The sequence below is a fragment of the Thermobia domestica genome, chromosome 11 (genome assembly GCF_964235325.1).
Source record: "Thermobia domestica chromosome 11, izTheDome1.hap1.1, whole genome shotgun sequence".
Taxonomy (NCBI): Eukaryota; Metazoa; Arthropoda; class Insecta; order Zygentoma; family Lepismatidae; genus Thermobia; species Thermobia domestica.
In genome coordinates, this window is record NC_137464.1 from 23746481 (window position 1) to 23773883 (window position 27403).

The 27403-nt window shown below is 36.8% G+C and overlaps 1 protein-coding gene across 5 annotated transcripts in view; it reads right to left on the reverse strand.

Annotated features, from left to right (window-relative positions):
* Positions 1-27403, reverse strand: part of Nrx-1 (Neurexin 1) — a 962813-nt gene that overhangs the window by 334624 nt on the left and 600786 nt on the right. For all 5 annotated transcript variants that reach the window (XM_081730243.1, XM_081730244.1, XM_081730241.1 and 2 more), the window contains exon 3: positions 13200-13349. In XM_081730243.1, the coding sequence (XP_081586369.1) occupies positions 13200-13349 (150 nt within the window). The remainder of the gene's footprint in view (positions 1-13199; positions 13350-27403) is intronic.

Here is a 27403-nt window from a genome sequence, read left to right on the forward strand (position 1 = left end):
GGGGGGGCAAGCGCCCACTTTGCCCCCCTGATGGGCGCCCTTGAACACGGGCCATTCAATAATAGATTGTCGTAATGTGACTTACGTGCTCGACTTGCTCAGAACAGCATTCGGATGCAAAGCGAAACCAGGAGCTAAACTAAGCCAAAACCAGCCGTAGCATTACAAAAAGTAAACAAATCGCTGAAAATAACAAATTCACATCACAACCCGTGACATATTTTTTTTTTTTAATTTAGCATCCGTTTCAGCACAGAGGCTATATGAAGTTGGTCTATAGTTGAACGTGGGAACCGAACCGCATGAGCTCCTACTGGGAATCGAACCCTCTCACATGCTTCGAAGACACATACGCTAACCATTTGGCCACAAGGAAACAACAATCCGTAACGGTTGAAGACACATTTCGTTTCATGACTGTAGCTAATAATTTAGTTGAAGAAAAAATATTTACCGGAACTTACCTTACGAATTTAGCAGTCTCCACATGGACTCATACTAGATTTCAACATTGACAAATATTTTCCGGAACGGAATTTTGTGTTGTGTTCTGGTCCAACTAAATCACTGACTGTAGCACTACAAAACATACAGCCATTCCTCAGATAACACATGCTTGACAAACCAATTATGTGGTAAAGATGATGACAGACTCACAATGCAAAATATCTATTCAGGATCAAATGTTCATTTCCCAAGTACCAGAATGAAGTCAATATCAGCATCTCAGGTATTACAATTATTGGAACATCACTTACTGCAAATTAAGAAATTTTCATGTAACCCAATTTCCAGCTAACTTCTTTGTCTTCACATGATATTTTTTTTTCTGTTTCAATACTGTTCATCAACTGTTAGCTATTTTGCTCTCTCCCTTTTTTTCTTCCACCATATTTCTATGACATCACTCATAATTACTGTATCTTGTTAGTCTATGTTCCAATAAGTTTTTCTTCCTTTTTAAAATTAGAGTTAATATTACTTATTTCTGCTTTAATATTCCAAGCACTTATTAAATCAATTTCCATTCGACTCAACTAATTCTCTCCAATCTTCCCCACACTCATATTTCGAAAGTCTCCAGTCTTTTTTTCATCGCTCTTGCATAATATTCATGTTTCTCCCGGACGCAATATAATATCCATCACGTTTTAGAAAAAAAAAAAAAAAACATATTGTAAGTTGCTCTGTGTTTTATAAAAGTACAATCACTGATCACGTAAAATAATCTATTTTCGCATCTGCTCTGAGAATTATAAATAAGCAAACATCTTTCCATTGAATAAAACCTTTCTGACGCCTACAACAACTATCGTTATAATCTCATACGGGAATAATGAGTTTTATGGTGGCCTGATAATGGTGAAACCACTGGTGGAACTAATCTTGGGCCCTGGAGAGCCCTAGACCCCCACTTTTTTTTTGAGTGACAAATGCAATTAAATCTATTATTGATATATTTTGACAGTTTATAGTAAACGTTGCTTTCTATTCTTGATTGGAACATTTTACCAATTTCAGTTGCGAAACAATACTTGAGGTCCACAATGTCAACGTTCAACCTACTAACTATAATATCCATCAGAGTGAGTTAAATTGGAAATCTCTGCAGAACCCATGAAAAATTGTAAACTCATCATAATTATACTTATCATAGTTTTGGGTTCTGATTGCACCCCCCCCCCCTCCTTAGTTTTTACCGTTTAGATTTGCTACTGCAACTAGAATTCAAACTTACATTCCATGCCGGGAACATACACCAGTTTTCAATAACAACATTCTCTAGAATTGCTTAGCTACTGCTCATTTCTCAGATAGCGGTGGCTCAGTAGTAGAGCGTTCATCTCTGGTGCTTGGAGTCCCGGGTTCGATCCTAGCCCCCGCCAAGTGAACTTTGTGGTGGACAAACACTGTGTGCGTGGGTTTTCTCGGTGTTCTCCCGTTTCCTCTTACTTTCTTTATTCCATCATTTCATTCATTACTCATCATCACCGTCTCCTTTAGCCTACCCGGCATAATCGTGGGACGTAAAACTCAAAGATTTCATTTCTCAAATAAACCAGTTGCAATAACCGGTTCATATGTCCGCCCAAACGTTTCAATCTCCATAAAACTCGAATTCCATGTACCTGAATTATAATTTTTGTCAATACATATCTCAGTCGACATACTTTCAAAAATTTGTCGAAATTAAATATTAGATCAAAAATACATAAGAACCTCACCAAATATCGGAGACATGCCAAATTCCGATTCCTTTGACGACACATTGTGTCAGTATTAGCGAGCCGGAAGCAGGCCCGTATCCAGGGGGGTCTAGGGGGCCGGGCCCCTCCTAAAATTTTGCCGGCTCCCTAAAATTTTCACGGTAGACTTGCAAATGAACTATAATATGGTTGGATTCCCCCCCCCCCCTACATTTTTGCGCTGGCTACGGGCCTGGCCGGAAGTCTGAAACAGGGGCGATTTTAAGTAAATACTATTTCAGAGAGATAGCTAATGATCGTTCCCAATAAGTTTCCTGTAAATGGAAATTCTTTTCCGATGTGAAAAAGTTAATTCTGTAAGGTCCAATTTTGGCTAAACTCAATTAGAAGATTACTGGGGATGAACAGGAACGACAAACTCTTTCAGTTCAAATTTGTCTGAAATGCGATATTTAATTTTACATGGATCTGTTTAAAGTTTGAGTAGCCTAGTTAGCAAGTCTGGAAATTACTCTAATAGAACTTTTTTTTCATTATCTTTTTTTTTTTTATTCTTATTTGTTAATTTTCATCCTTACCATGGCCTTTCTCAAGAAGCCATTACGGGACTTCTTTTGTTTCAGCACTGAATAAGGCGACCTCTTTTTGTTCATTTTTTCGTCAAAAGACACAAAGAACGCATGGATAACAAAGAAAAACAACAGGAGGGCTGTAGCGTCACTCCCGGAAGCTAAGAAAAAAGAAAATCTTGCAACCAATGAGATAAGGTCAGGTTTCCTTCTATGATAGAATTGGTACACGCTGCACTTGTGTGTGTAAGTTGTTGTTCGTATCTAAACGACCGATATAACACTTTGTTAAGAGCTGAGTCCTATAGAGTGTTCGTTCTTCAGGGAAATGGGCTTTAGACAGCGACACAATGCGACGACAACGATGGCCGCCGAAGTTCTGCAATTACTCCGGCTCGAGTTACCCTCTCATGCTTCTAGTGGACAATAGAGAAATCACGAACAACAAACTCTAATGACAAAAGACATCCCGAGGAAGATTTTCTGTTCTGTACAGAACGTACGGAGGTAATTGTTAACTAACTACCATGCAAGAACATTACGTACTTTGGAAAGGAAAATTGAAAACGTATTTTCTTTAGTAAGATCGCTACACTATCACTTCCATTTCTACTGTCAAGTACTAGCTGAGCCTGCACAGCATTGCTGGGTAACTTTTAAATAGATTATTGATCGTTTGGCGACTCTGATTTTTTTTGGGTTCTTGTTCTTGTTGTCATGACAAACAAAAATATAGATTTACTTAAAGTTGTATATACATCCATATTTTACATAACCTTGGTCCTTAAAAGAGGATGCTGAAAATCTTTCTTTCAGTTTAACGTCCAGCGATTATGTCCTTTAGGCTAAAGGAAACGGTGATTAAGGGAAACGAATGATGACGGAATAATTGATAGAATGAGAAAATGGGAGGAAATGGGAATACCTCGAGAAAACTCATGTACACGATGTTGTCCACCACAAACTTTACTTGGCCGGGGATCGAACCAGGGACCCCTCACGCACTAGAGATAAGCACTCCTCCACTGAACCACAGTGCCCCCAAAAGGGATGCTGAACCCAAAGAAATAATTATAAATACATTGTTCGGTTTCAATATAGACTCGCCACAGAGCAAAAAAGATAAGAGGAAGCAAGAATTAAAAACAAGAAGCGGTGTCACGTGTACATAAGATGTCTATGGCGTGAATTTTCTCAATTAATGTTGGAACTGGAAGTGTAGTAGATTTTTACTACTACCGGTTCTAGTAAGGGGGATTGAAGAGGAGATGGAAGATATTTTTGAAGTGCTTAACTGATTGCAGAAAACCAAATACATAGTCTATTACCGTTTTTACTCTGTAGCGATCAACGTTAAAACCGGAAGTTACCGGAAGTAAATTTCTGACACTTCCGTTTGGAATAGAGGATTAAGAAACAAGAGGGTACCTATGATTAGATTTTTAAAAAAAGCTGCTTCTAGCTATCTTTTATCGATTTCGTTCTGTAGATCAATACTGAAACCGGAAGTTGTATAGTATATTTCTACCACTTCCGGTTTCAATGTAGAGTAGGGATGGTTAATTCCAGAATTTTTACTTTCCGGAATCCGGAAAGCAAAGTCAGAAAAAATCCGGATTTCGGAATAATTCCGGAATTCGGAAACAATCCGGATTTTTTTTTGAATATCGGATTTTCTAAATCCCGGATTTTTTTTTTTGCAAATTTCGGAATTTTTCCGAATTCTGGATTTTTTTTCCGAAATCCGGAATGTGAAATTTCCGATTCCGGAGAATAAATTTTCCGGAATCTGGATAATTTTGGCCATCCGTAATATAGAGTTAAGGATGGTTATGAAATATATTCTTGAGACTCTTAGTCGTTTGCAGGAAATCGTTTTTCGCTATGTGTTATCATTTTGGCTCTATAATAATAAACGATAGAACCAGAAATAGGTTTATTTCTACCACTTCCGTTTTGAATATAACTTCTATTAAGAGTCTTCATCCCGGCGAAATTAAAATACCGCTAATTTTACAGTAATTATGTGATATCTTGAAATAGATAAAAGATAATTGAAATATGGAACAAGAGCGCCCTAGACAATATTATTTTGCGTGAGGTACCGTTATCACAAGTCACCTAGTGGCTTTCCGTTTTCAGCTGTTTAGAAACGCGAAAATAAATGCCGATTTTCAAAATGGCTCGAAATCGAAAGCAGATAAGTGAGTCGTGATAAGGGTTTCTTATGTAAAATGATATTGTCTAGGGCACTCTTCTTTTATCTTTTATCTATTTGAAGATATCACATAATTACTGTAAAATTAGCGGTATTTTAATTTCGCCGGGATGAAGACTCTTAACGAACTCTATTCTTAACTTCCAACATTGTACATCGTAACCAAAACTGATTGTGAACTATCAAGTAGTTCTTAAGATTTTTTTTTTTTTTTAATCTCCTGGATGGATTAAGACATAGAAAGACAGAGTATATATCTAAAGTAGTTTTCCAAACTCCTTAGAAAAACAACGACATATGAATAAATTGAGCATCCCGAGGGTAGGCTCAATCTCCGCCCTTGTTCTTCTATTCAAAACAGGTAGTTATAGATCTATCAGTTTCGGATTTAATGTAGGATGCCTGTAATTTTGGAAGAGTACCGTTGTTTCATAATGCGAAAAGAAACGCTCTTGTTTTAGTTTAAGCGAGAAGTTATTATAGCTTCTTCTAAAATTACTAGTTTGAGGATGAATTTGACTTCTAAAGTTACAAAAGTAAGCATGAATTTAGCTTCTTCTAAAATTACGAATTTGAGAAAGAATTTATCTTCTAAATTTACAAATTTGAGCATCAAATTAGTTTCTAAAATTTTGAGTTTGAGGATGAATGTATCTTCTAAATTTACAAGATTGAGCACGAAATTCTTTTAAAACTACGAGTTTGAACCTGAATTTAGTTTCTTTCAAAGTTACGAGTTTGGACATGGGCTTAGCTTCTTTTAAAGTTACACATTTCAGCATGAATTTAGCTTCTTCAAAATTAGTAGTTTGAGGATGAATTTATGATCTCCTAAAATTATAAGTTTAAGTATGAATTTAGCTTTTTATAAAATTACGAGTTTGAGGATAAATTAATCATCTTCTAAACTTACACGTTTGAGTATCAAGTTAGCTTCTTCTAAAATTACGGGTTTGAGGATAAATTTATCTCCTACTAAAGTTACAAGTTTGGGCATAAGTTAGCTTCTTATAAAATTACGAGTTTGAGGATGAATTTATGATCTTCTAAAGTTACAAGTTCGGCCATGAAATCAGTTTCTACTTAAATAACGAGTATGAGCATGAATTTATCTCCTTCTGAAGTCACAACTTTGAGTATGAAGTTACTACTTCTAAAATTACAAGTTTGAGAATTAATTTATCTTCTTTTAGAGTTACAAAATTGAGCATAAAGTTAGCTTTTTCCAAAATTATGAGTTTGAAAATGAATTTAGCTTCTCCTAAATTTACAAGTCTGAGCATGAAGTTAGCATTTTCTAAAATTAGATTTTGAGCATGAATTCATCTTCTTCTGAAGTAACAAGTTTGAGCATAAAGTGATCTTTTTCTAAATATATGAGTTCGAATTTGACTTTCTCTTAAAATTACGAGTTTGAACATAAATTTAACACCTTCTAAAATTAGAAGATAGATCATGAACTTAGCTTATTCCAAAATTATCAGTTTACGAGCGTGAATATGAAATTAGATCCACTTTTTTGAAAAATGAAATCTTTGAGTTTTACGTCCCACGGTTATGCTAAAGGAGACGGTGATGATGAGTAATTAATGAAATAGTGGAATGAAGAAAGTGGGAGGAAACGGGAGAACCCCGAGAAAACCTACGCACACGGTATTTGTCCACCACAAAGTTCACTTGGCGGGGGCTGGGATCGAACCCGGGACCCCAAACACCGGAGGTGAATGCTCTACCCTGAGCCACCGCGACCCTCCACTTCTTTGAATATAAGTGTTCAGTTGGGTTAGGTTAACTTTTTACCCCCCCCCTCCAGTACAAGTTTATAACTCAATCCTAAAAACGGATGTGCATTTTCTTTCCCTGCAGATTTTTATATGAGTATGGACCTTGAAGTGACTTGGCAATATTGTAAAAGAAAAAAATCTTCCATATTGACATTTCTTTGATGGCCACTGATATATATTTTTATTCCACTTCATTCTCCTCACTTCAAAAGATATCAAAAATTAAAAAAAAAAATCGAATATGAAAACTGATCGATGACAGATAAGTACTGTAGAATGAAAAAGAAGTAAAAAAAAAGACAGAAAAAAAGAAAAGCAGACGAATGGGGGCAAAGTGAATGCAATATAGACTTTTTCAAAGTAGTCTTTTGAAAAAACTTAAGACGGTGAAGGTAAAGGGGGAAAAAGCTAGGAAAATCCCGTAGATACGTATCGAAGTTAGGGAAAGAAGAAAAATCGAAAAAAAATTAAAAATCCATGGAGGATTTTCGTTTTTTCTTCTTTTTTTTTAAAAAAAGTTCCTCTTTGCGAATTCTTGTGAGCCGTAGCCACTGAGACCAAACCTGCACCTTTCTATCCCTTTGGCTCGACCGTATTACATCCTTTAGCTGCATTCCGTATCCTTCGAATCTTCCCTCCATGAAATGAAAGAAGCCGCTGCAATAGAACAAGTTTTCTCTCCCTCCTCTCCCCGCTAGCCCCCCGATCTTGGAAGGAATTCATACCCATTTACAATTTCTTTCCTGAAAAAAAATCTCATGAATTTTGCATTGCCCCAGTCTCCGTTTTTTTATTATTATCCTTTTTCTTAACGAAAAGAAAAACCCAGAAAGCTCTTGAATTTACAAATACCGATACATTCACCATGTTCCCACCGGGAATCGAACCGAAAGCCATCCATACCGGAAAAGTAGAAAGGAGTGTTTCACGATTTTTCTTACAAAGTTTTGGAAATCCATGTTTTACATCATTATATTGCGGATGTTTTTTTTTTCCTCCTTCCAATCTTTGGTTTGATATATGCTAGAGTTTGTACTTTACCAGCAGAAGTCTTATCCCTCTCATGCTTAGGGGGAAATCATCTCCAAATGTTTTCAATCTAAAGTGAAGGATTTTTTTTTTTTAAATGAGACAAGCCATTTGGGCTGTACACTCTATGCGCCCAATGATAAATGAAAATGAAAACGTTGCAATTTAAATGGAAACACAAGTGAATGAAGTTACTGTCTTTTATGCTAACATGTCGAAAGCCAGCCCCCATTTCAAACATATCCTAATTCACTTTATGTTGTGGGTCCAGGCAGGGCCGTGCTGGGATACTAATGAGGGCGGTGGACAAGTCTACTAAAAGGGCGCCCATACAAACGGGAATATATATATATATATATATATATATATATATATATATATATATATATATATATATATATATATATATATATACAGAGAGAGAGAGAGAGAGAGACTTTGACAGAAAATATGGGTGCCATGTTATATCAAAATCACCACCAAATTTGTTTTAGTATTAACGTAAATAGCTAACCTCGAATCAAAATCCTCTTTACTACAGAAAAACCTTTTAGTTCCTGTAATAACATTTCTGTCAAATAAAAAGAAGCTAAATGTATCAACAACTTAATATAGCACGCCTATGGACGCAGGAGGTTCATTGCCGCGTTTACAAAAGCTCTCCATTGATTTCTGTCCTTAGCCAACTGAACCCAGTTTCTACTTTATATTTCAATCTCTGTGAGAACCATTTTAATATTGTCCTCCCATCTGCGCCTCGGTCTTCCTAACGGTCATTTTCCTATTTGGATTTCCAATTACAACTTCGAAAGCGTTTCTAATTTCTTCCATTCTGGCTACATAACCTGACTATTTGAGCCTCCTAGACTTGATGACCCTAGCAATGTTTGGTAAACGGTATAAAATTATGCAGTTCCTCCTTATGAAGTTTCCCCCTTTCCACATTCCCGTTCCTTTTGGAGTTCGAATATTGGTTTAAGAATTTTGTTTTCAAATACTTTCAGTCTGGATTTCCCCTCAGAGTCAGTGACCATGTTTCGCAACCATACAGCACAACCGGCATGATTATCGTTTTATATTTTGAGCTACAAATTCCTCAATAGAATTAGCCACAACAAAAGATTTTTAACTGAATAATAGCACGAAATCCCTGCTTTCAGTTGACATCAAATGTTTTTGTGATTATGGTTTTGGTCTGTTAATAATGATCCTAGATATTTGAAAGTATCCACTTTGTCAAAAGAAAATATTATTTGGTATTTTAACGCATCCATAAAAGGCAGTATTACGATCCCGACAAACTTCAATTTATGTAGTTTTCTCTGCATTTACTTTTAACCTTATATCCCTACAAGCGGTAATTAAGATTTCTGCATTCCTTTCTATTATTCTATCATCACCTATTAAATTTACATCATCAGCATACACCATAACCTGGCAAATACAATTCAGCTCTAGGACCTGATTACTGTCTCTGATTTTCCTTATCGTGATCTCCAGAACAAAGTAAATAATAATGACGACAACGCATCTCATTGTTTCAGGTCATTCTCAACGTGAAAGCTCGTGAACAAGATTTTCTCTCTTCGAACCTTACTTTGGGATTCATTTAAACATATCTTAATTAATCTACCTTTTTCGGTATTGCAAATTATGTAAGCATATTGTACAATGTTTCCCTTCTACCAGAGTCTAAAGTCAATAATTGTTGTGCCAGGATGTTGTATTCTCTCATTTCTTTTCAAGTATTAGTCGAATGGTAAATATCTGGTCGATAGTTGATCGATTTTACCTAAATCCGTACGGTACTGATAATCTCCAATAATTTCATCTGCGTATGGAGTCAATCTTGCTAATACAATGTTTAAGAGGATTTATTGGATGTTGACAGAAGAGAAATGATTCTCTTCACTCTTGTGGCAATTCCGCCTTGTTCCAGATAAGAAGAATGAGTTTGTGTATCTTGCTATACAATTTTTCCCCTCTAGCTAAAATTAAGTCAACCAGAATTTCGTCTACACACGGAGATATGTGTTTAATTTTTTTAAATAGCGATTTCTGTTTCTGTTTGGTTAGATTCTGGAATATACGGTTATGATGCATGCATTTCACTTTCTCCACGCGCATTAGTTTTTGGCTATGTGTTAAGCAAATCGTCAAAGAAATCTGTCCATCTATTTAAGATGCTATCTCTATCAGTGAGAACTGTTCCTTTAGGTTTCTTTAATATATAAGCAGGAAGTTGATAGCCTTTCTTAAGTTCGTTGATGCATTTATACATCCGAATGTTTTTATTGATGCATCCGAATGTTTTTGTTTTTACTATTATCTTCAAGTTAATTAATTTTAACTTTCAAAAGTCGCGTTTCTTTGTTCTAAAAGTTTTAGAAGTTTTCTGCCAGATGACAATAAAATTTTACGTAGTTATTTCGTTCGGATTTTGTAGCCAACGCTGTTTCTTCTGTTTTCTCTTCTCTGCTGCTTTAGTATATTCCTGGTTGAACCATGGTTTGTTCCTACGTATTTCTGCGTGCCCGAATATTTCTTTTGCTGAAATTTTAATGTTATCTCTAATTTCAACCAAGTATCTTGAACACTAGTGCACTCCAAACTTTCTAAAACCGAGAATCTGTTCGACACTTCAATCTGGCTCCCTTCTCACCTGACTCTCCTCTATTTAAAAAAATAATAAACCGCTCCGTTTTCAGATATTGAATATTTCCTTTATTCAACGATAGTCTCTCTCTTACTATCACAATCAACTCCTCTGAACGACCAAACGTCAGTTGTGCGAGACTGTTCTTTTCTGTCTGCTAAAACAGGATCAGTTTGAATATGTGTTTTTCCATCTGATGAAGTCCAAGTATATTTATGAATTTCGCGATGTTGGAATTTTGTAATCTTCACGATAAGGTTTCTGCATATTGCACAGTTCACGAGTGTAACGCCGTTATCACAACCTTCCTTATGCAATCATTTATTCCCCATAGTCGGTTTGAAAATACCCTCTCGTCCTATCTTCGTATTGAAACCGCCTAACAGAATTTTCATATGGTATTGCAGGAGATGATCAAATACCCGTTCTATTCTTTCGTAAAAACTGTATTTTTTTTATCGTCATCCTTATTTTCTGTTGGGGCATGTGCATTTAAAACAATAATATTACACCACCGACCCTTAAGAGAAGTAAAGGAAAATATATCGTTAACAAATTCAACCTATGTAACTGCTGATATTACGTATTCGTTTGTGAACGGAAAGCCCTGTTTCTGGTAATTTTTAATTTGTTCCCCGTAAAAGAACTTAAAATTTCCCGACTTGACTCCTCCATTTCTTCTAATCTAACTTCCTGATATCCCACTAGGTCCAACCTCTATTTTTAAACTCAATTTTTACAAATTTTAACGAGCCTGTCCCATAGAGACTTCTTTTATTCCATGTTCAAAATCTCATGTCGATTTTACTTTGCTGAGTTCGTGCCAAGTTATCAGTTCTGATCCGAGGATTCTAAGAACTTATCTGAACAATCCTTTTTTCTACAGGATGAGGTTGTTAGCCTCACACCAAATTCTCAAGCTGGATTATCTCCCTTTGGCTTGCTCAGTATATTCGCAGCTAACCTCTATATCCCAGACGCCTCCTCCTCGATCCACAACCTGAGGACGCGCCGTGCCGTGGTGACAGGAAGACCACATTTTACGGAAATTAATACAGCTATATTTCAGAAATAAAACAGGTACTGTTTATCCGAATACTGCTTTAAAACACACTATAACAATCAATATGCTCGGATATATGGATGCATATTAAGACTGTGAAAGCTTCGATGCTATAAAAATCGTAAATTAGAGACTAGTGTTAGTGTAGTATTACATAAATGCATCGTACGTTTGACTATCCGAACTATTCTTGATGTATCACATTGTTTCGTTTTATAGATATATAACTTCATAATATTTTTGTAAGTGATTATAATCTTTACCTGTTCTCTGCCAATAGCAACTGTATGAATTCATAATACAAAACTGAAATACAGAGGAATAAAATTTTAAAAAATAATGTGATATTTCGCAGGGCATCTGATGTAAAGGGCGCCTTGTATTCTTCACAGGTTCTGTACTACCAGTCAGTATTTGAATTTATTATACAAAGCTGGTATACAGGATAACTAAAACCACTTATATATAATGTGATGTTTCGTAGGGCGCCTTATGTAGAGGGCGCACTGTACCTTTCACGGGTTCTTCGCCAACAGTAACTGTGTGTATTTATTGTTCAGAACTGTGCTATGCAGAAGAGTAAATAAAATCGTTCATCTTTGATATGGTCTCGGAAGGGTGCCTAATGTAAAGGGCGCACTGCACCGTTCACGGGTTCTTTACCAATAAAACTGTAAGAATTTATTACTAAAAACTTGTACCTTTATTTATGCTGTGATATTTCAGAGGGCGCACCGGGACACGTCCCGGTGTCCCGGTGGGCCAGCACGGGCCTGGGTCCAGGTAAATGGCAACTTTGCATTTTCATTTAACATTGGGCGCATAAAGAGTGTATGTAGAGTGTTCAGAATTTGTATCAGTTTTCTTTTCTCTTTGCTTTTCCGATAAGCAAACCTGTATTGGTATATTTGACTTTATTCGAAGTAACGAAGAATTGTATTATATTTCCTGTAATCTTTCACGAACATACTTTTGTGAACGTATGAAGTTTTGACATTTACATGAGTAGAAGTGTTACTATCTGTTGTTCCCATATTCATCTTTATCGCTGACTATACTTTGTTTCTCGTAACAAAATACAAGTAATTTATGCCACATTTTATTTTCCCTCATAAAGAGTCAAGTCTGTTTGATAAGAAAGAAAATGTCCTTGGAAACGTGGTAAATGCGACGATGTGGGTTGTACGTAGATAGAGGTGGCCTGATCACATTGACGAAGTGCAAGATGATCAACTAAACTAGTGAATATGCGTAACGTGCTATAGCTGGAGTCTGATTTAATAGTTGATGAAGAATCGGGCAAGCGGCGCTGATACAGTGTTGAATCTAGCGACAGCGGAGACGGTAGAAGATGCTGTAAAAGAGTTGGGATAGTTGTACGGTGACCGACTTATTGTGTTGGAGTTCGTACAGGTAGTGGGTAGACAAAACGCAGGACATGACGTTCGAGGACCTGCAATCTGTCATAGAATTTTGGTAGAACGGATAACCATGCAATATGTTGTCAATGCACAATTGTATCATCAACCGAAAGACTTTCTCTAACCTTATTATACGCAGGAATGAATCTTAACACAGATAGATTAGAAACGAACTCAAGATTAAAAATACTTTTCATTATTCCACTAAAGATTTCACAAGTTGACATATAAAAGGTATCAATCTGAACTTACCTGTGTGGAATAGGAGTCCACTTTCTTGCCTCGTTTTAAACGATAGGGAAATGACATCTTGTGTGCTTACAATTGGCTCTGACCCCGTCTTGCTTAAGTCGTACGAAAGGTACTCTTTCCCTCGGAATGTCGCTTCTGATGGGGCTTTCTCTGTAAAAAATAAAGAGAATATGTTCCTTATTAATATTGATAACACAAAATCAATTAACTTAATTAACAAGTTCTAAGATAATCATTACATGTAGATGTAAGAATTACAATTCATATGACAATTAGTTTGTGAACATGTTGGGGAATTTAATCTTGGTGTTCACTTCGCATTGCAGAGTACTACGACAAGCAGTTTTTTTCAATCATCTCTCCGCATAATTAGCATTTGCCTGCGAGAAATGTTATGATGGAAATACCATGTGAAATTTTAGTAATGGCACCCATCCGCAAGTCGAACAAGTTTCTAGTTGCGTTATATTTTTATTGACGTTTTCAATGACGCCATGTACGAAAGTAGACCAAAAAATCCCCAAATTTGTGTATCCCAAATTCGAAGTAGCATTCTCTTGATCATACATGACTGTCATTTTATGTTTTACAGAGACAAAATCATGGATTGTAAGAGGCACAAGTAATAGCAAAATAAACTGAATGGCAACAAAAATTTTCATTGTGCTAACTGTACACATAATTCTGTAATCTATATTTATTTATTTTCGTATAAACAAACCGCATTTTCAATTATTCTAGACCAAATCGGTTTACCTAGTTTATACTGAAAATTTTAGAGAACTGCCTGTACAGAATATGACTAGAATTGAGTACCGTAACAAAATACGTAACTGAATATTTCAATTTTTTGCCCACATTTTCCCAGTATTCATTCAGTATATACCTGAAATTTATCAAACTTGTGAAACTTGTCAAACATGAGTCAGGGGCGTACCCACGGGGGTCCACCAGGTCCGGAGCCCCCGAAACTTCCTAACTCAAGACATATTTGTACACTTCTCCATAAAACCATACTTTTTTTAAATTTGAAATGATTCATGTTGCGTGTCAATTTAATCTTACAATTCACCTGTACTCTTTCTATTATAAAAAAACAATCTGGTTCTATCATTTTTTCTCAAAATATAGGTGGAAATAATTTACAATTAACACTACACAGACGTAGTGCATTGCAGTAGTGGACCCCCTAAGCTTGCCCCCCCCCCAACAAGCTTCCTGGGTGCGAGCCTAGATGAAGTGATGTACACAGGGGGAGATTTTAGGGTACTATCACATTTTGTGCAATATATTATGGATAAATAAACCCTTACTATATTAAGGTATATGGACAAAAATTACATGTGTTCTAAAGCATATGACATTGAATACTTGAAGTCCCTTGATGAAATTCTCCGAACGCCATTGGTCCCAACCCAGAGTGTAGGTTCGTTAAATGTAAATCTTTATCCATTTTCCAATGATACAAATAAGCAGAGAAATGGAACTTTCAAATTGTAGCAAAGGAATGGCAGACGATATTGAATAAGGCATGCAGAGCTTCACAATAGCTAGCAAGGTACCTGGTAAAAAGAAAATCAAACGCGTTTGAATCTAGTAAAAGTGGGAGGTGAACTGCTCAACTGCCAGGTGAACAAGATGGAGTACTTGACTATGTGTTGTATGCTTTAGTTACATGAACAGGTGACTGGTTTTCGATGCCTGGGTATTATTATTAGTGATGATATGATGTATGAAGGTGAAATAAAAGCAAAAATAGGAATGGCGAAAGAAGTCTTTAGAAGGAAGAAAATACTATTTTGTGGGACCTTGAATAAAGAGTTGAGAAAAATACTCTTGAAATCCTTCGTGTGAAGTATTATATCGTATGGATTAGAAACACGGACATTACGCAAAAATGAAAAACGGATGGAAAATTTCGCAATGTGACTATAGAATTCTATCCCCATTTGCAAAAATTTATGAATATATAATACACAATCGCTTACTGAATCATGTTAGATCCAGTATCTCCGTATACCAACACGGATTTCTCAAGAATAGATCCACTTCAACTAATTTAACAATTATAACAAACTTTATAGCTTCAGAACTAGACAAAGGAGGGCAGGTGGATGTAATCTATACAGACTTTCAGAAGGCGTTCGATTTAGTTAACCACGACATTTTACTTGAAAAATTAGCTCTTATGAATCTTTCTAAGCAAGCATTAGTACTTTTCACATCATACTTACGTGATCGTAAACAATCTGTAGCTTACAAAGGTCATATCTCCAACAATTTTAATGCTACATCGGAGTACCGCAAGGATCAAACCTTGGACCTTTATTATTCAACATCACTATCAATGACATAACTAAGCACATCAAGAAATCGCATACTTTACTCTTTGCAAATGACTTAAAATTATATACTCAAATTAAATCATTTGAAGACTGTAAAAACCTCCAGGAAGACTTGGAAAATGTAAAACACTGGTGCCACGTGAATAAATTTAGCCTAAACATAACTAAATGTAAAGCTATTACATTTACTAGAAAAGGAAAATACATAAATTATGATTATACTATTGACGGTATAAATCTTTGTAGGCCGGAAACTGTTAAAGACCTTGGTGTTACCTTCGACCCAAAACTGACTTTCGCAAATCACATTGAAACTATTGCAAACAATGCTTATAAGTCTTGGATTTATTTGTCGTGTAAGTAGAGACTTCCGTAGCCATATGACAATTTTGAAACTATATTATTCATATATCAGATCCCAACTGGAATGCGCTTCTGTTATTTGGACTCCTCATAATGGAAAATATATCCAAATGATTAAAAGAGTGCAGTGCAAGTTTTTGAGATTACTAATGTATAAAAAAACTGGAATGTACCCAGCATACATATCATACCCAGAACTAACAAACAATTTCAATATACCGACATTAGAGCAACGTAGGTATGTTAATGATTTAGTTTTTCAACATAAAATAATAAATAATAAAATTGATTGCATTGAACTAAGTTCTAATATATTTCTGCATGTTCCGACGTCTAGAACGAGGTTAAGCAATAGTAGTACCATGTACTGTAAGAAAGCACGCACTGACATCCTGTATAAATCCCCTTTATGGAGAATGAGTTTTCACTACAATAATATTGAAGAAAAGTGTGAAATGATAGACATATTCAATATGTCTGAAAAAATGTTTAGGAATACAATTTGTAGTATGATGAGCTGAGTTAATTAATGAAACAATAAAAATTTCTGTATGTTTTTCTTCTGTAAAAGTAATGATATTTTACCATATATGTAAACAAACACTGTAAATGAGCAGGACGCCTGTTGTGTTGTTACAATAAATAAATAAATAAATAAATAAATAGATAAGAAAGGAGAGAATTTGCTGGGTCGAGCGGAAAACGAATGAGAAGATGTTAGAAATGAGGGGGATAAAAGAAGAATTTTAGATAATATTAAGAAGAGGACGAGAAACTGGTTGGGGCATTGGCTAAGAAAGAGTTGTATCATGAAGAACGTGCTAGAGGATACGGTGTCAGGAAAGAGGAGGAGAGGGAGAAGGAGACTACAATTAATGGACGATATCAAAGCAGAAAAATCATAAGCGAAGGCGAAACGGTTAGCAGAAGAGCGTGGAGTATAGAAGCTTCTCAGCTGCTGCAAGTGACCTGTTAATAATGGTAGAATACCTGATGATGATATGTAATGAAGCTACTAAAGAATTGCGTAAAAGATGAATTGAAAAGAGAACGGCAAGGTGAACTGCCCGCGTCATGCCTTCGTCCTTAGATGAATAAAGTCTTGTAATAATAATATTAATAATAATAATAATAATAATAATAATAATAATAATAATAATAATAATAATAATAATAATAATAATAATATAATAATGAAATCTTTGAGTTTTACGTCCCACGGTTATGCCGGTTAAGCTAAAGGAGACGGTGATGATGAGTAATGAATGAAATGGTGGAATGAAAAAGTGGGAGGAAACGAGAGAGGTTTGGGTACAAAACCTCGCGGCCAGAACCTCGCGGCGACAACCTCGCGGACCAAAACCTCGCCTGGCCAAAACCTCGCCTCCCAAAACCTCGCGGCCCAAAATCTCGCCAGGCCGAAACCTCGCCTGGCCAAAACCTCGCCGCCCAAAACCTCGCGGGACAAAATCTCGCCGGGCCAAAACCCCGCCTGGCCAAAACCTCGCCTCCCAAAACGTCGCGAGCCAAAATCTCGCGGGGCCAAAACCTCGCCTGTCCAAAACCTCGCCACCCAAAACCTCGCGGGCCAAAATCTCGCCGGGCCAAAACCTCGCGCCCCAAAATATCGCCATACCCAAAATCTCGCCTGATCAAAATGTAAATGTTCCAACAGATGATAAGGATGACGGTATAAAAGACGCTGTTTCAGAAGAAGTATCACGGGTATTTGACCAAGTCCCGCGATACCATATGAAAATTCTATTTCTGTATTAGAGGATTTCAATGTGAAGGTAGGGCGACAGGATGTTTTTAAACTGGTTATAGGGAAAGAAAGTCTGCATAAGGAAAGTAATGACAACTAACGAGGTTAGTTTCGTGAACTTTGGAACATACAAAAACTTAAAATTTTAACAAAAATCTAATAATATTTATGAAAATATGAAACAATATATGAGTTTTTACGACGTCCCTTGATTATGTCCTATAGGTTAAAGGAGACGTAGATGACCAGGATGAAGGAAATGATCGAATAAAGAAAGTGGGAGGAAACGGGAATAACCCGAGAAAGCCCACGCACACGATGTTTTTGTTTATTATTATTATTATTATTATTATTATTATTATTATTATTATTATTATTATTATTATTATTTGTAATGTGGAATTGCATATTAGGAAACACATTGGGTAAATTTTAAAGAAAAGTTTCATTCGCGGCGAGATTTTGGGCGGCGAGGTTTTGGCCCGGCGAGATTTTGTCCCGCGAGGTTTTTGGGCGGCGAGGTTTTGGCCACGCGAGGTTTTGTCCATATACCAACGAGAGAACCCCGAGAAAACCCACGCACACGGTGTTTGTCCACCACAAAGTTCACTTGGCGGGGTCTGGGATCGAACCCGAGACCCCAAGCACCAGAGGTAAACGCTCTACCACTGAGCCACCGCCGCCCCTAATAATAATAATAATAATAATAATAATAATAATAATAATAATAATAATAATAATAATAATAATAATAATAATAATAATAATAATAATGTTTGTGTTGAATTTTTATTTCATGGCTTCTATAATGCACACAGGTAAGAGGCGCCATCATGGCGAAATTAAAATACTGCTAATTTTACAGTAATTATGTGATATCTTCAAATAGATAAAAGATAATCGACATGTGGAACAAGTGCTCGCTAGACAATATTATTTTACATGAGATACCATTATCAAGACACTTATCTGCCTTCAATTTCCAGCCATTTATAAAAATCAGGATTTATTTTCGCGTTTTTTTCAAATGGCTGCAAACGGTAAGCTACTAGGTGACACATGATAACGGTACCTCATGCAAAATAATATTGCCTAGGGCGTTCTTGTTCCACATTTCGATTTATCTTTTATCTATTTGAAGATATCACATAATTACTGTAAAATTAGCAATATTTTAATTTCACATTGATTAGGGCTCTTAAGTGCTTATGAGAAACGCTACAGCGATCAGCAACAAGAAAAGGAATAATATAATACATTCAGCAACTCAACTAGGCTAGCCACTCGGGGCAAGAACTCGCCTTAGCGTCTCCCCTTCTCCCCCGACCAACCAAATTAAAACTCTCCCCGACTACATCTGATATTGGCATCACACAGTAATTCTCGTAGTGGTGGATTCAAGGATGGGGCTATAGGGGCTTTAGCCCCCCCCCTCTTAACGCTTACTACACTGGATAAAATGAGCTTCAATCCTGCTTTACACTGGATAAAACGGCAAAATATGGTTTAGCCCCTCCCTTGATCATATCCTGGATCCACTCCTGTATATATATATAACCGATTGTTAAAAGAATAGAATAAAATCACTGTCTACTACCTCTGTTTTCGTTTTTAAGCCACGAATGTGTTTCTTGCATGCTATCCTATTATCTTGAAACGAGAATCTTCACTGTATTTCATAATTATTATTTAGGAAAGATTTCTTTCTTTTTTTCTTTTCTTTTCTTTTCTTTTCTTTTTTTTTTTTTAGAAAGTAAGTCCTTCCATTCTGTAAGTACGAATAATTTAGAAGTAATTCCAATCCAAAAGAAAAGAGAAAAAGCAAGGTTGGAGAGACATCTGGTCTTATTTAACTGAAAAAAAAAATAGATGAATATAGAAATTGAATTAGAGGATCTGACAGAGAGAAATCGCAAATTAAAAACTTAAGTAATTCATTTTTCTTGTTCGTGTAACGAGCATGCAGAGAAAAGCAAGTTCTTGTTTATGAATAATTAAAAAAAAGCTTCATTTTTTTTGTATAAGAAAAAAAAAGGAGAGAAAACCGTCTGTTGTGATCTCCTTGCTGGTCATTTATGCATACGGACACGATGAGGTCTCTTTCTGATTACACATTACAATAATACAAAGTAATGTATTCAGTGATGTAACTAATGGGGGGGGGGGGGAGGGAGGGCAAACGGGATTTGTGTCCCGGGCGCTAGATTGGAAGGGCACAAACTGGGCAAATATTTATTTTCATTATAAGGCAAGGAAAGGAGTTTTGCCAAACTAAAGATAATAAAAAATTATCTCAAAAACTTAACACAACAACAACTCCCCAACCTTAGGATCATATTCACAGAGCATAAGTTAGCTTCAAAGCTGTCTTTTGATAACATTGTAAAAACTTTGCAGCCAAAAAAATCCTGCAAAGTTAAATATACGAGGGGGAGTCAAATGAAAACCATAATTATTTTTTTTTAAATAGTATTTATTGGTCACACAGGGTACAGAAGTAAATCACTTTTCAACATAGTCCCCTCCTCGTTCAATGCAAGTCCGCCAGCGCTTCGGAAGAGCCTGAATATCTGCAGAAAAAAAGTCTTTTGGGCGACGGCGCAACCATTCGTGCACCGCGTTGCGTACCTCTTCATCGGAGTGGAACTTCCTGCCGCCACTCCTTGCTCGCTCGCTTTGTTTCAGGCTGATGGTAATGCACCCATGTTTCGTCACCAGTGACGATTCGTGACAGGAACGCATTACTGTCACGTTCAGCACGCCACAAAAGGTCTTCGCACGCATCAACACGTCGCTGTTTCAGTTCAGGCGTCAGTTGTCGGGGCTTCCATCTTGCAGACACCTTATGAAACTGGAGAACATCATTCACAATATGATGTGCCGATTCATGACTCATGTGTACACATGCTGCAATTTCGTCTATTGTCACACGGCGGTTTTCCAAAACGATGGCTTCAACGGTGCATGTGGCTAGTGGGGCTGCCATTTTGGAACTGTTGTTGCGCCGGTGTTTGTGCATCTGCCGGATGCTGCCACCTAGGAGACATCCGGCATACTATCGTAAACAGGCATGCCAACTTACAGCTCACTGGCGCCATATGCGGATTTTTATTTCTACTTTTATGGTTTTCAGTTGACTTACCCTCGTACATACATACACACACACACACACACACACACACACACACATATATATATATATATATATATATATATATATATATATATATTGAGGGATAGAGAGAGTAGATAGATAGGTAGATAAATAGATATAAGTCTTAGGAAACAAACCGTACAAGATAGGCAAAAGCAATTTTTTTTACTGGATACCACAAGTGACAAGTAGCGATCTACACAGCATCCTTAATAGAAGGTGGTGTGACGAAATTAGGTAGCACTGCGAGTACCTTGGAAACGAATTATCTACGATAGATGGTTATCAAAAAGTATTGGGATGATCTAAATCCAGCAATGGATCAACAATTGTTAGTAATGGTATATGTTTCAAATATAAATAACCCTCACCACTACTTTCATGTGATCCCAGTCCTCATTCATGATATCTGAGCATTTGAGATTAAGAAATAAATGCTTATACTTTGTTCTGAGAAATCATATGTTTAACAATGTAGCTGTAAGAATTTCTAAAAAAACAAAGATAGTTCAAGTAAAATTTACTGTTATATCTGAGTTTAACAAACGGTACTGTGAACTCGAAATATTTTAACAACGGTTCTAGCAAACCGGTGTAAACAGGCTGAATAGCACCACTGGTAGTAGGGGAATTAAATAATATTTGTATTTATTTTGTAATAACTTACATAAGGTATTACAAAATAAGTAAGTTATTACAAAATAAGTATAGCTATTATGTAAAAAGTAGTTAACAAGGAACACAGACAGCATGATAAGTCATCAATTACCGTTGAGTTCATTTTTCTATAGCACGGCCAACAAGAGGTGGTCTCTGACGTTTCTTACCACATGCGGTGGGACATTGCAACTCCTACTTTGATACCAGTGTTACCAACCACGATCACTCTGTCTTATACCATTAATATAAATTGCCACTACAGTTGCACCGAAAAAAACCTTGACACGCGAGTAGTGGCAATGTCACTGCAAGCTGTCAGAGACGTTCTCTTACTGGACGCACTATAGTCGCTGCCTTAATTTAGATTTTTGGGTAATTCAAATTCTGGTCATACTGTAATTTCTATGGATAGCAACACTGAAAATTCTTCCGATTCGTATTTTCGGGTATCGAATAACATTATCTATTATTGTGGTAACTTTCATGATCTTTTTTCACTTACGAAAAACGGGCAAAAGAAAAATTGTTAGCTTTTGAAAAATGTTTAGTAGTCTGCCCCCTTAAAGATTTTATTTCATTTCATTGTCGCCCGTTTGGAGGAGGGCAGCAGTTTTTAATAGCCCGGGGCGGAAAAAAATTAAATAACCCACTACCCAGACGAAATATTATTTTGTTAATATATAAAAGCTCTTTAAGGGACTGTTCTATTGGTTCACATCCGTCGCTGCGTCAATGACAGTATTACATAATATTTGAAGAGAAACCTTTTACAAGTTTTTTTTTGTTCCTTTCTTTGCTTTGCTTCTGATATCGAAAAGAAAAACTTTAAAGTTGTGATAAAATACTTTTTTTTTTTTTACAAAAAAAATGTAATAGAAATTGAATATCAAAGATAAGAAGACATGAACAAAGTATGAAATATCAAGAAATAGAGAGAGAGAAAGAGAAAATGTAGAAAAAAGAGGGGAAACTTACGAAGAAAAAAAAGAATGTAAAGTCCAAAGCGAGAACAATATTTTAACAGAGGAGACAGGCAGTGCCTTCCAGCTACATATGAAAGTTTTATGATCTAGTAGTACTACCTCCTTATACTTCAATCAACCTATCAGTTACTTTTCATATTAATTTTCTTCCTCGTCTTCAGACCAGCGGCAAACTAAAAGAGGATCCATATATAGAGTCTACCTTCACACACACACACACACACACGTTATATACTCCACCATGAAGTTTTACTTCTGTTGCTGTGGTCTTTTGATCTTCTGTAATGTTGTTGATGATGGCAGAACTCTTGTAAATGATCTTCTGAAGTGAGGGGGTTTAGTGGGGGTAGGGGAAGGGGGAGAGTTAACGGAGTAGTTGAGAGCAACATAATGACGGTTCAATGATTAGAGCCGAAAATATGACCTTAAGTACTGCAGTAATTTGCTAGTTCTTCTATCCGGTTCCTCTTTATACCTTTGAAGTACCAACTTCAAATCTAAGCTATTTCTTTTCCCCCTCCCTCCCCCCTCTCTCTCTCTCTTGCCTGAGTTTATGTATTTCTCTTTCATTTTATAAAATACAGAGTGTCTGAAAAATGTTGTGCACAATAAGGCGTTTTAGTGGTAAGATACGCATTTCTTCCATATACGTATATGGTTCATGTAAGAAATTGGGGACAAGATGGCTCAGTGGTAGAACCTCTTGTGCGTGGGGTCCCTGGATCGATTTCCGGCCAAGTAACTTCGTGATGGACAACATCGTATCCGTGGGTTTTCTCACGTACTTTCACATTTTCATTCCACCAATATTTCCACCATCATTCACCTGACTTAGTCATCATCTCCCTTAGCCTAACATGGCATAAGCGTAAGATGTTAAACTAAAAGACTGTCAATATCAAATCAAACAACTGATGGTTTTAATTCTGTTCGAACAAATGGTTATTTCTGAACTGAATATTTTTTTTTTTAAATGTTAAGTACCGGACTGTGTCTATTGTTGTTTACCTTCTAAGTGGGTTCTAAGTACCATATTGTATCTGGTGTCCAGACAAAACGTACCAGCGACAAAACGTACCAGCGACAAAACGTACCACTTGAATTTTCGCGACAAAACGTACCACTTTTGACGACCTGTCATAAATGACAACCTATCATGAATTAATTAAAGCATTTCTGATATTTATTCCACGACAAAACGTACCACTTATAGAAATTACAACCTGTCATGAACTAATTAAAACATTTCGGATATTTAATCCGCGACAGAACGTACTACTTCATGTTAAGAAACTATTTCCTCATGAGCAGGTAAAACAACGGCAGTATAAGATTGAGAACAGACAGGTAATGTATCGAGTTGTCAAAGTGCAGAAACTCATTTGTAAAAGAGAGCTTATTTACAGAGGAAATGTAGCAGCCTATAAACTGAATCATCATCATAGGTATTCTGCCTTTATTGGCAGGTCACTTGCCGCAGCTGAGAAGCTTCCATGCTCCACGATCCTCCGCTAACCTTTTCGTCTTCGCATATGATCTTTCTGTTTTAATATCATCCATTAATTGTAGTCTCTTTCGCCCCCTCCCTCTCTTTCCCGCCACCATACCCTCTAGGACGTCCCTCATGATACAATATCTTCTTAGGCAATGTCCCAACCAGTTTCTCTTCCTCTTCCTAATAATATCTAAAAGTGTTCTTTTCTCACCCACCATTTCTAACACTCTCTCATTCGTTTTCCGCTCGACCCAACTAACTCTTTCCATTCTTCTCCACACCCACATTTCGAAGGCTTCCAGTCGATTGTCGTCACCCTTACGCAATGTCCACGTTTCCGCTCCATACAGCACAACACTCCACACGAAGCATTTTATGAGTCTACACAGCTATAGATCATGGAAACTTTTTGGATATTATTCCTTTCTTAAGCAAAGGACCCCCGCACTTTTCTTATGGAAAGTGGCTTTCGGCTAATGTTGTTGAAACTTCGCTGGTTAATAGTTCTTAACATGTGGATCAAAAGTCTCAATGGGCACAAAGACCGAAATCCACTCCTTCCCCCCAAAAAACCGCCTCCAATTAGCTGGGGGGATTGAACTGATTTCAGCATGTAAAACAATTTGTTGTTTTAATCAACTCAACAAGGACCCCAAACAACCACATGTTAGACTATCAAACTACCCCACTTGACACCGCCCTTCGCCCCCCCACATATCCCCCCTGCGAATTACCTTACGGATGTTCCATATTACTGTAGTTTATAGTTGCGCGTATGTGTTGAAATACCTACACTTTTGGTCTCACCGACGATATAATGGGTTTCACGTATCGCTGATTACGAATCTGAGGTGAACCTTCTAGAATTCAAGATGGAGGATCAATATGGCGGATCAAAAACACGAAACTCCTGAATGTAGCCACAAATAGCTTTTTACTAGGGTATTTTGGGTCGTTGGTTACGAATCTGAGGTCAAAATTCTTGAATTCAAGATTGCAGATCCAATATGGTGGATAAAAACGTCGAAGCCACAAACCGTAGTAGACTAGAGTGTTTTAGATCGCTGTTTAAGTACGTAACATTCCTTGATACTTCAGCCACTATGTAGAATTATTCTGCACCCTTGCCCTTTACCAAAACCCACCACAGATATCTTAATGCTGAACGGTGTTAAAATAATTCATCAATTATCTGTTCATTATTTTCATCATTTCGGTTTGCCGCATCTAATGTGGTACTTAGCAATGAGTCATCGGGATATCTAATATTCTGTAAATGTCGTGCATGGCCTAAATATCACAAGACACTTGCAACGTGCGCACATGTACCTAATGTACGAGCACCGCTTTGACATGTACAGTAGTAACCTTAAATAACATTTTGATCATAATCCTGGTCATCTTCATCATTGGCTACATATGCTATGAAAACTTGATGCTTAGTTGCATTGCGGAACCTTGAGTAGAGACGTATGCGCAGGAATCCCGGTTCAGTTACGTTTTTATCAAGCTGGAATTGCTCATCCTTATCTTGTATTAGTTTATCTTGGACGTAAGAGGATGAGAGATCTACTTGATATGTGCCTACAGTCAAATCTCGTAAGTAGTTTAAGTTAAGTACAGAGAAATCAATTAGGCCTTGATCATTCAGCGGTACCTATTGACCGTTCCTTCTAATCAGATTATCTACCTCCACTCTTGCTTTAACAACATTCGGCATGATTGACCTATTTCTCATTTCTCTAGCTAATTCAATGGTTGCATCTTGCATGAAAATAACGGGATGGTATCTGTTCAAAATAGCTCCAGCTATGCGATAGAAACTATTCAGTTTCTTTGCATGTTGCAGATTCAACGTTTGTGCTAGAAGCTTAAAAAAAGATCTTAGATGCCCGTTTCTTGCCTCGACAATCCATCGAATTTTAGTAACTAGTCGAGAAGTATTCGCATCTTATGTTGATAGTTGTCTTTCACGTGGTAGTAGGAGTGCGGGCATTCTATGATCAATTCCTAAATATTCCAGTAAAGGAATTGCATCGCGGTATCCTCTGTCTACTAACAAAATGACCAGAATTATGATCAAAATGGTATTCAAGGTTACTACTGTACATGTCAAAGCGGTGCTCGTACATTAGGTACATGTGCGCACGTTGCAAGTTTCTTGTGGTATTTAGGCCATGCATGACATTTACAGACGAAATGATGAAAATAATGAACAGATAATTGATGAATTATTTTAACACCGTTCAGCATTAAGATATCTGTGGTGGGTTTTGGTAAAGGGCAAGGGTGCAGAATAATTCTACATAGTGGCTGAAGTATCAAGGAATGTTGCGTACTTAAACAGCGATCTAAAAACACTCTAGTCTACTACGGTTTGTGGCTTCGACGTTTTTATCCACCATATTGGATCTGCAATCTTGAATTCAAGAATTTTGACCTCAGATTCGTAACCAACGACCCAAAATACCCTAGTAAAAAGCTATTTGTGGTTACATTCAGGAGTTTCGTGTTTTTGATCCGCCATATTGATCCTCCATCTTGAATTCTAGAAGGTTCACCTCAGATTCGTAACCAGCGATACGTGAAACCCATTATATCGTCGGTGAGACCAAAAGTGTAGGTATTTCAACACATACGCACAACTATAAACTACAGTAATATGGAACATCCGTAAGGTAATTCGCGGGGGGGATATGTGGGGGGGGGCGAAGGGTGGTGTCAAGTGGGGTAGTTTGATAGTCTAACATGTGGTTGTTTGGAGTCCTTGTTGAGTTGATTAAAACAACAAATTGTTTTACATGCTGAAATCAGTTCTTCCCTCCCAGCTATTTGGAGGCGGTTTTTTTTGGGGGGAGGAGTGGATTTCGGTCTTTGTGCCCATTGAGACTTTTGATCCACATGTTAAGAACTATCAACCAGCGAAGTTTCAACAACATTAGCCGAAAGCCACTTTCCATAAGAAAAGTGCGGGGTCCTTTGATCTTCCGCTTAAAAGTAATTTAGATAAGGTCACTGAGAAGAGTCATATACGAGGAAGTAAGTAGGAAGTGGTCGCATAGCTTTTACTAAACATGGTGAATTATGTTTTGAATGCTATCAGCACACTTATCAGAGAAGATATTTCGAAAGAAGTCTCTCAAGCTTCAATATTTTCTGTTCTATTAGACACTACCTAAGACATAGTAGTTTCAGGCCAGTGGTCTGTTGTTTTACGGTATGTTGTTAAAATGGTTGTTAAACAAAGTATTGTTGTCATTGTAAAAGGCATATCTACCACAGGCCAGTGAGTGTCTTTGCGGTTTACTGCTGGAAATTCTGCAGAAGTTGAACCTTGATATTAAGAAGTGTATTTGAAATTCAACCGATGGCTTAAGTAACATGCAAGGACAATATTCGGATTTTTTCAATTCACCTATGATCAGTTACACGTGTGATT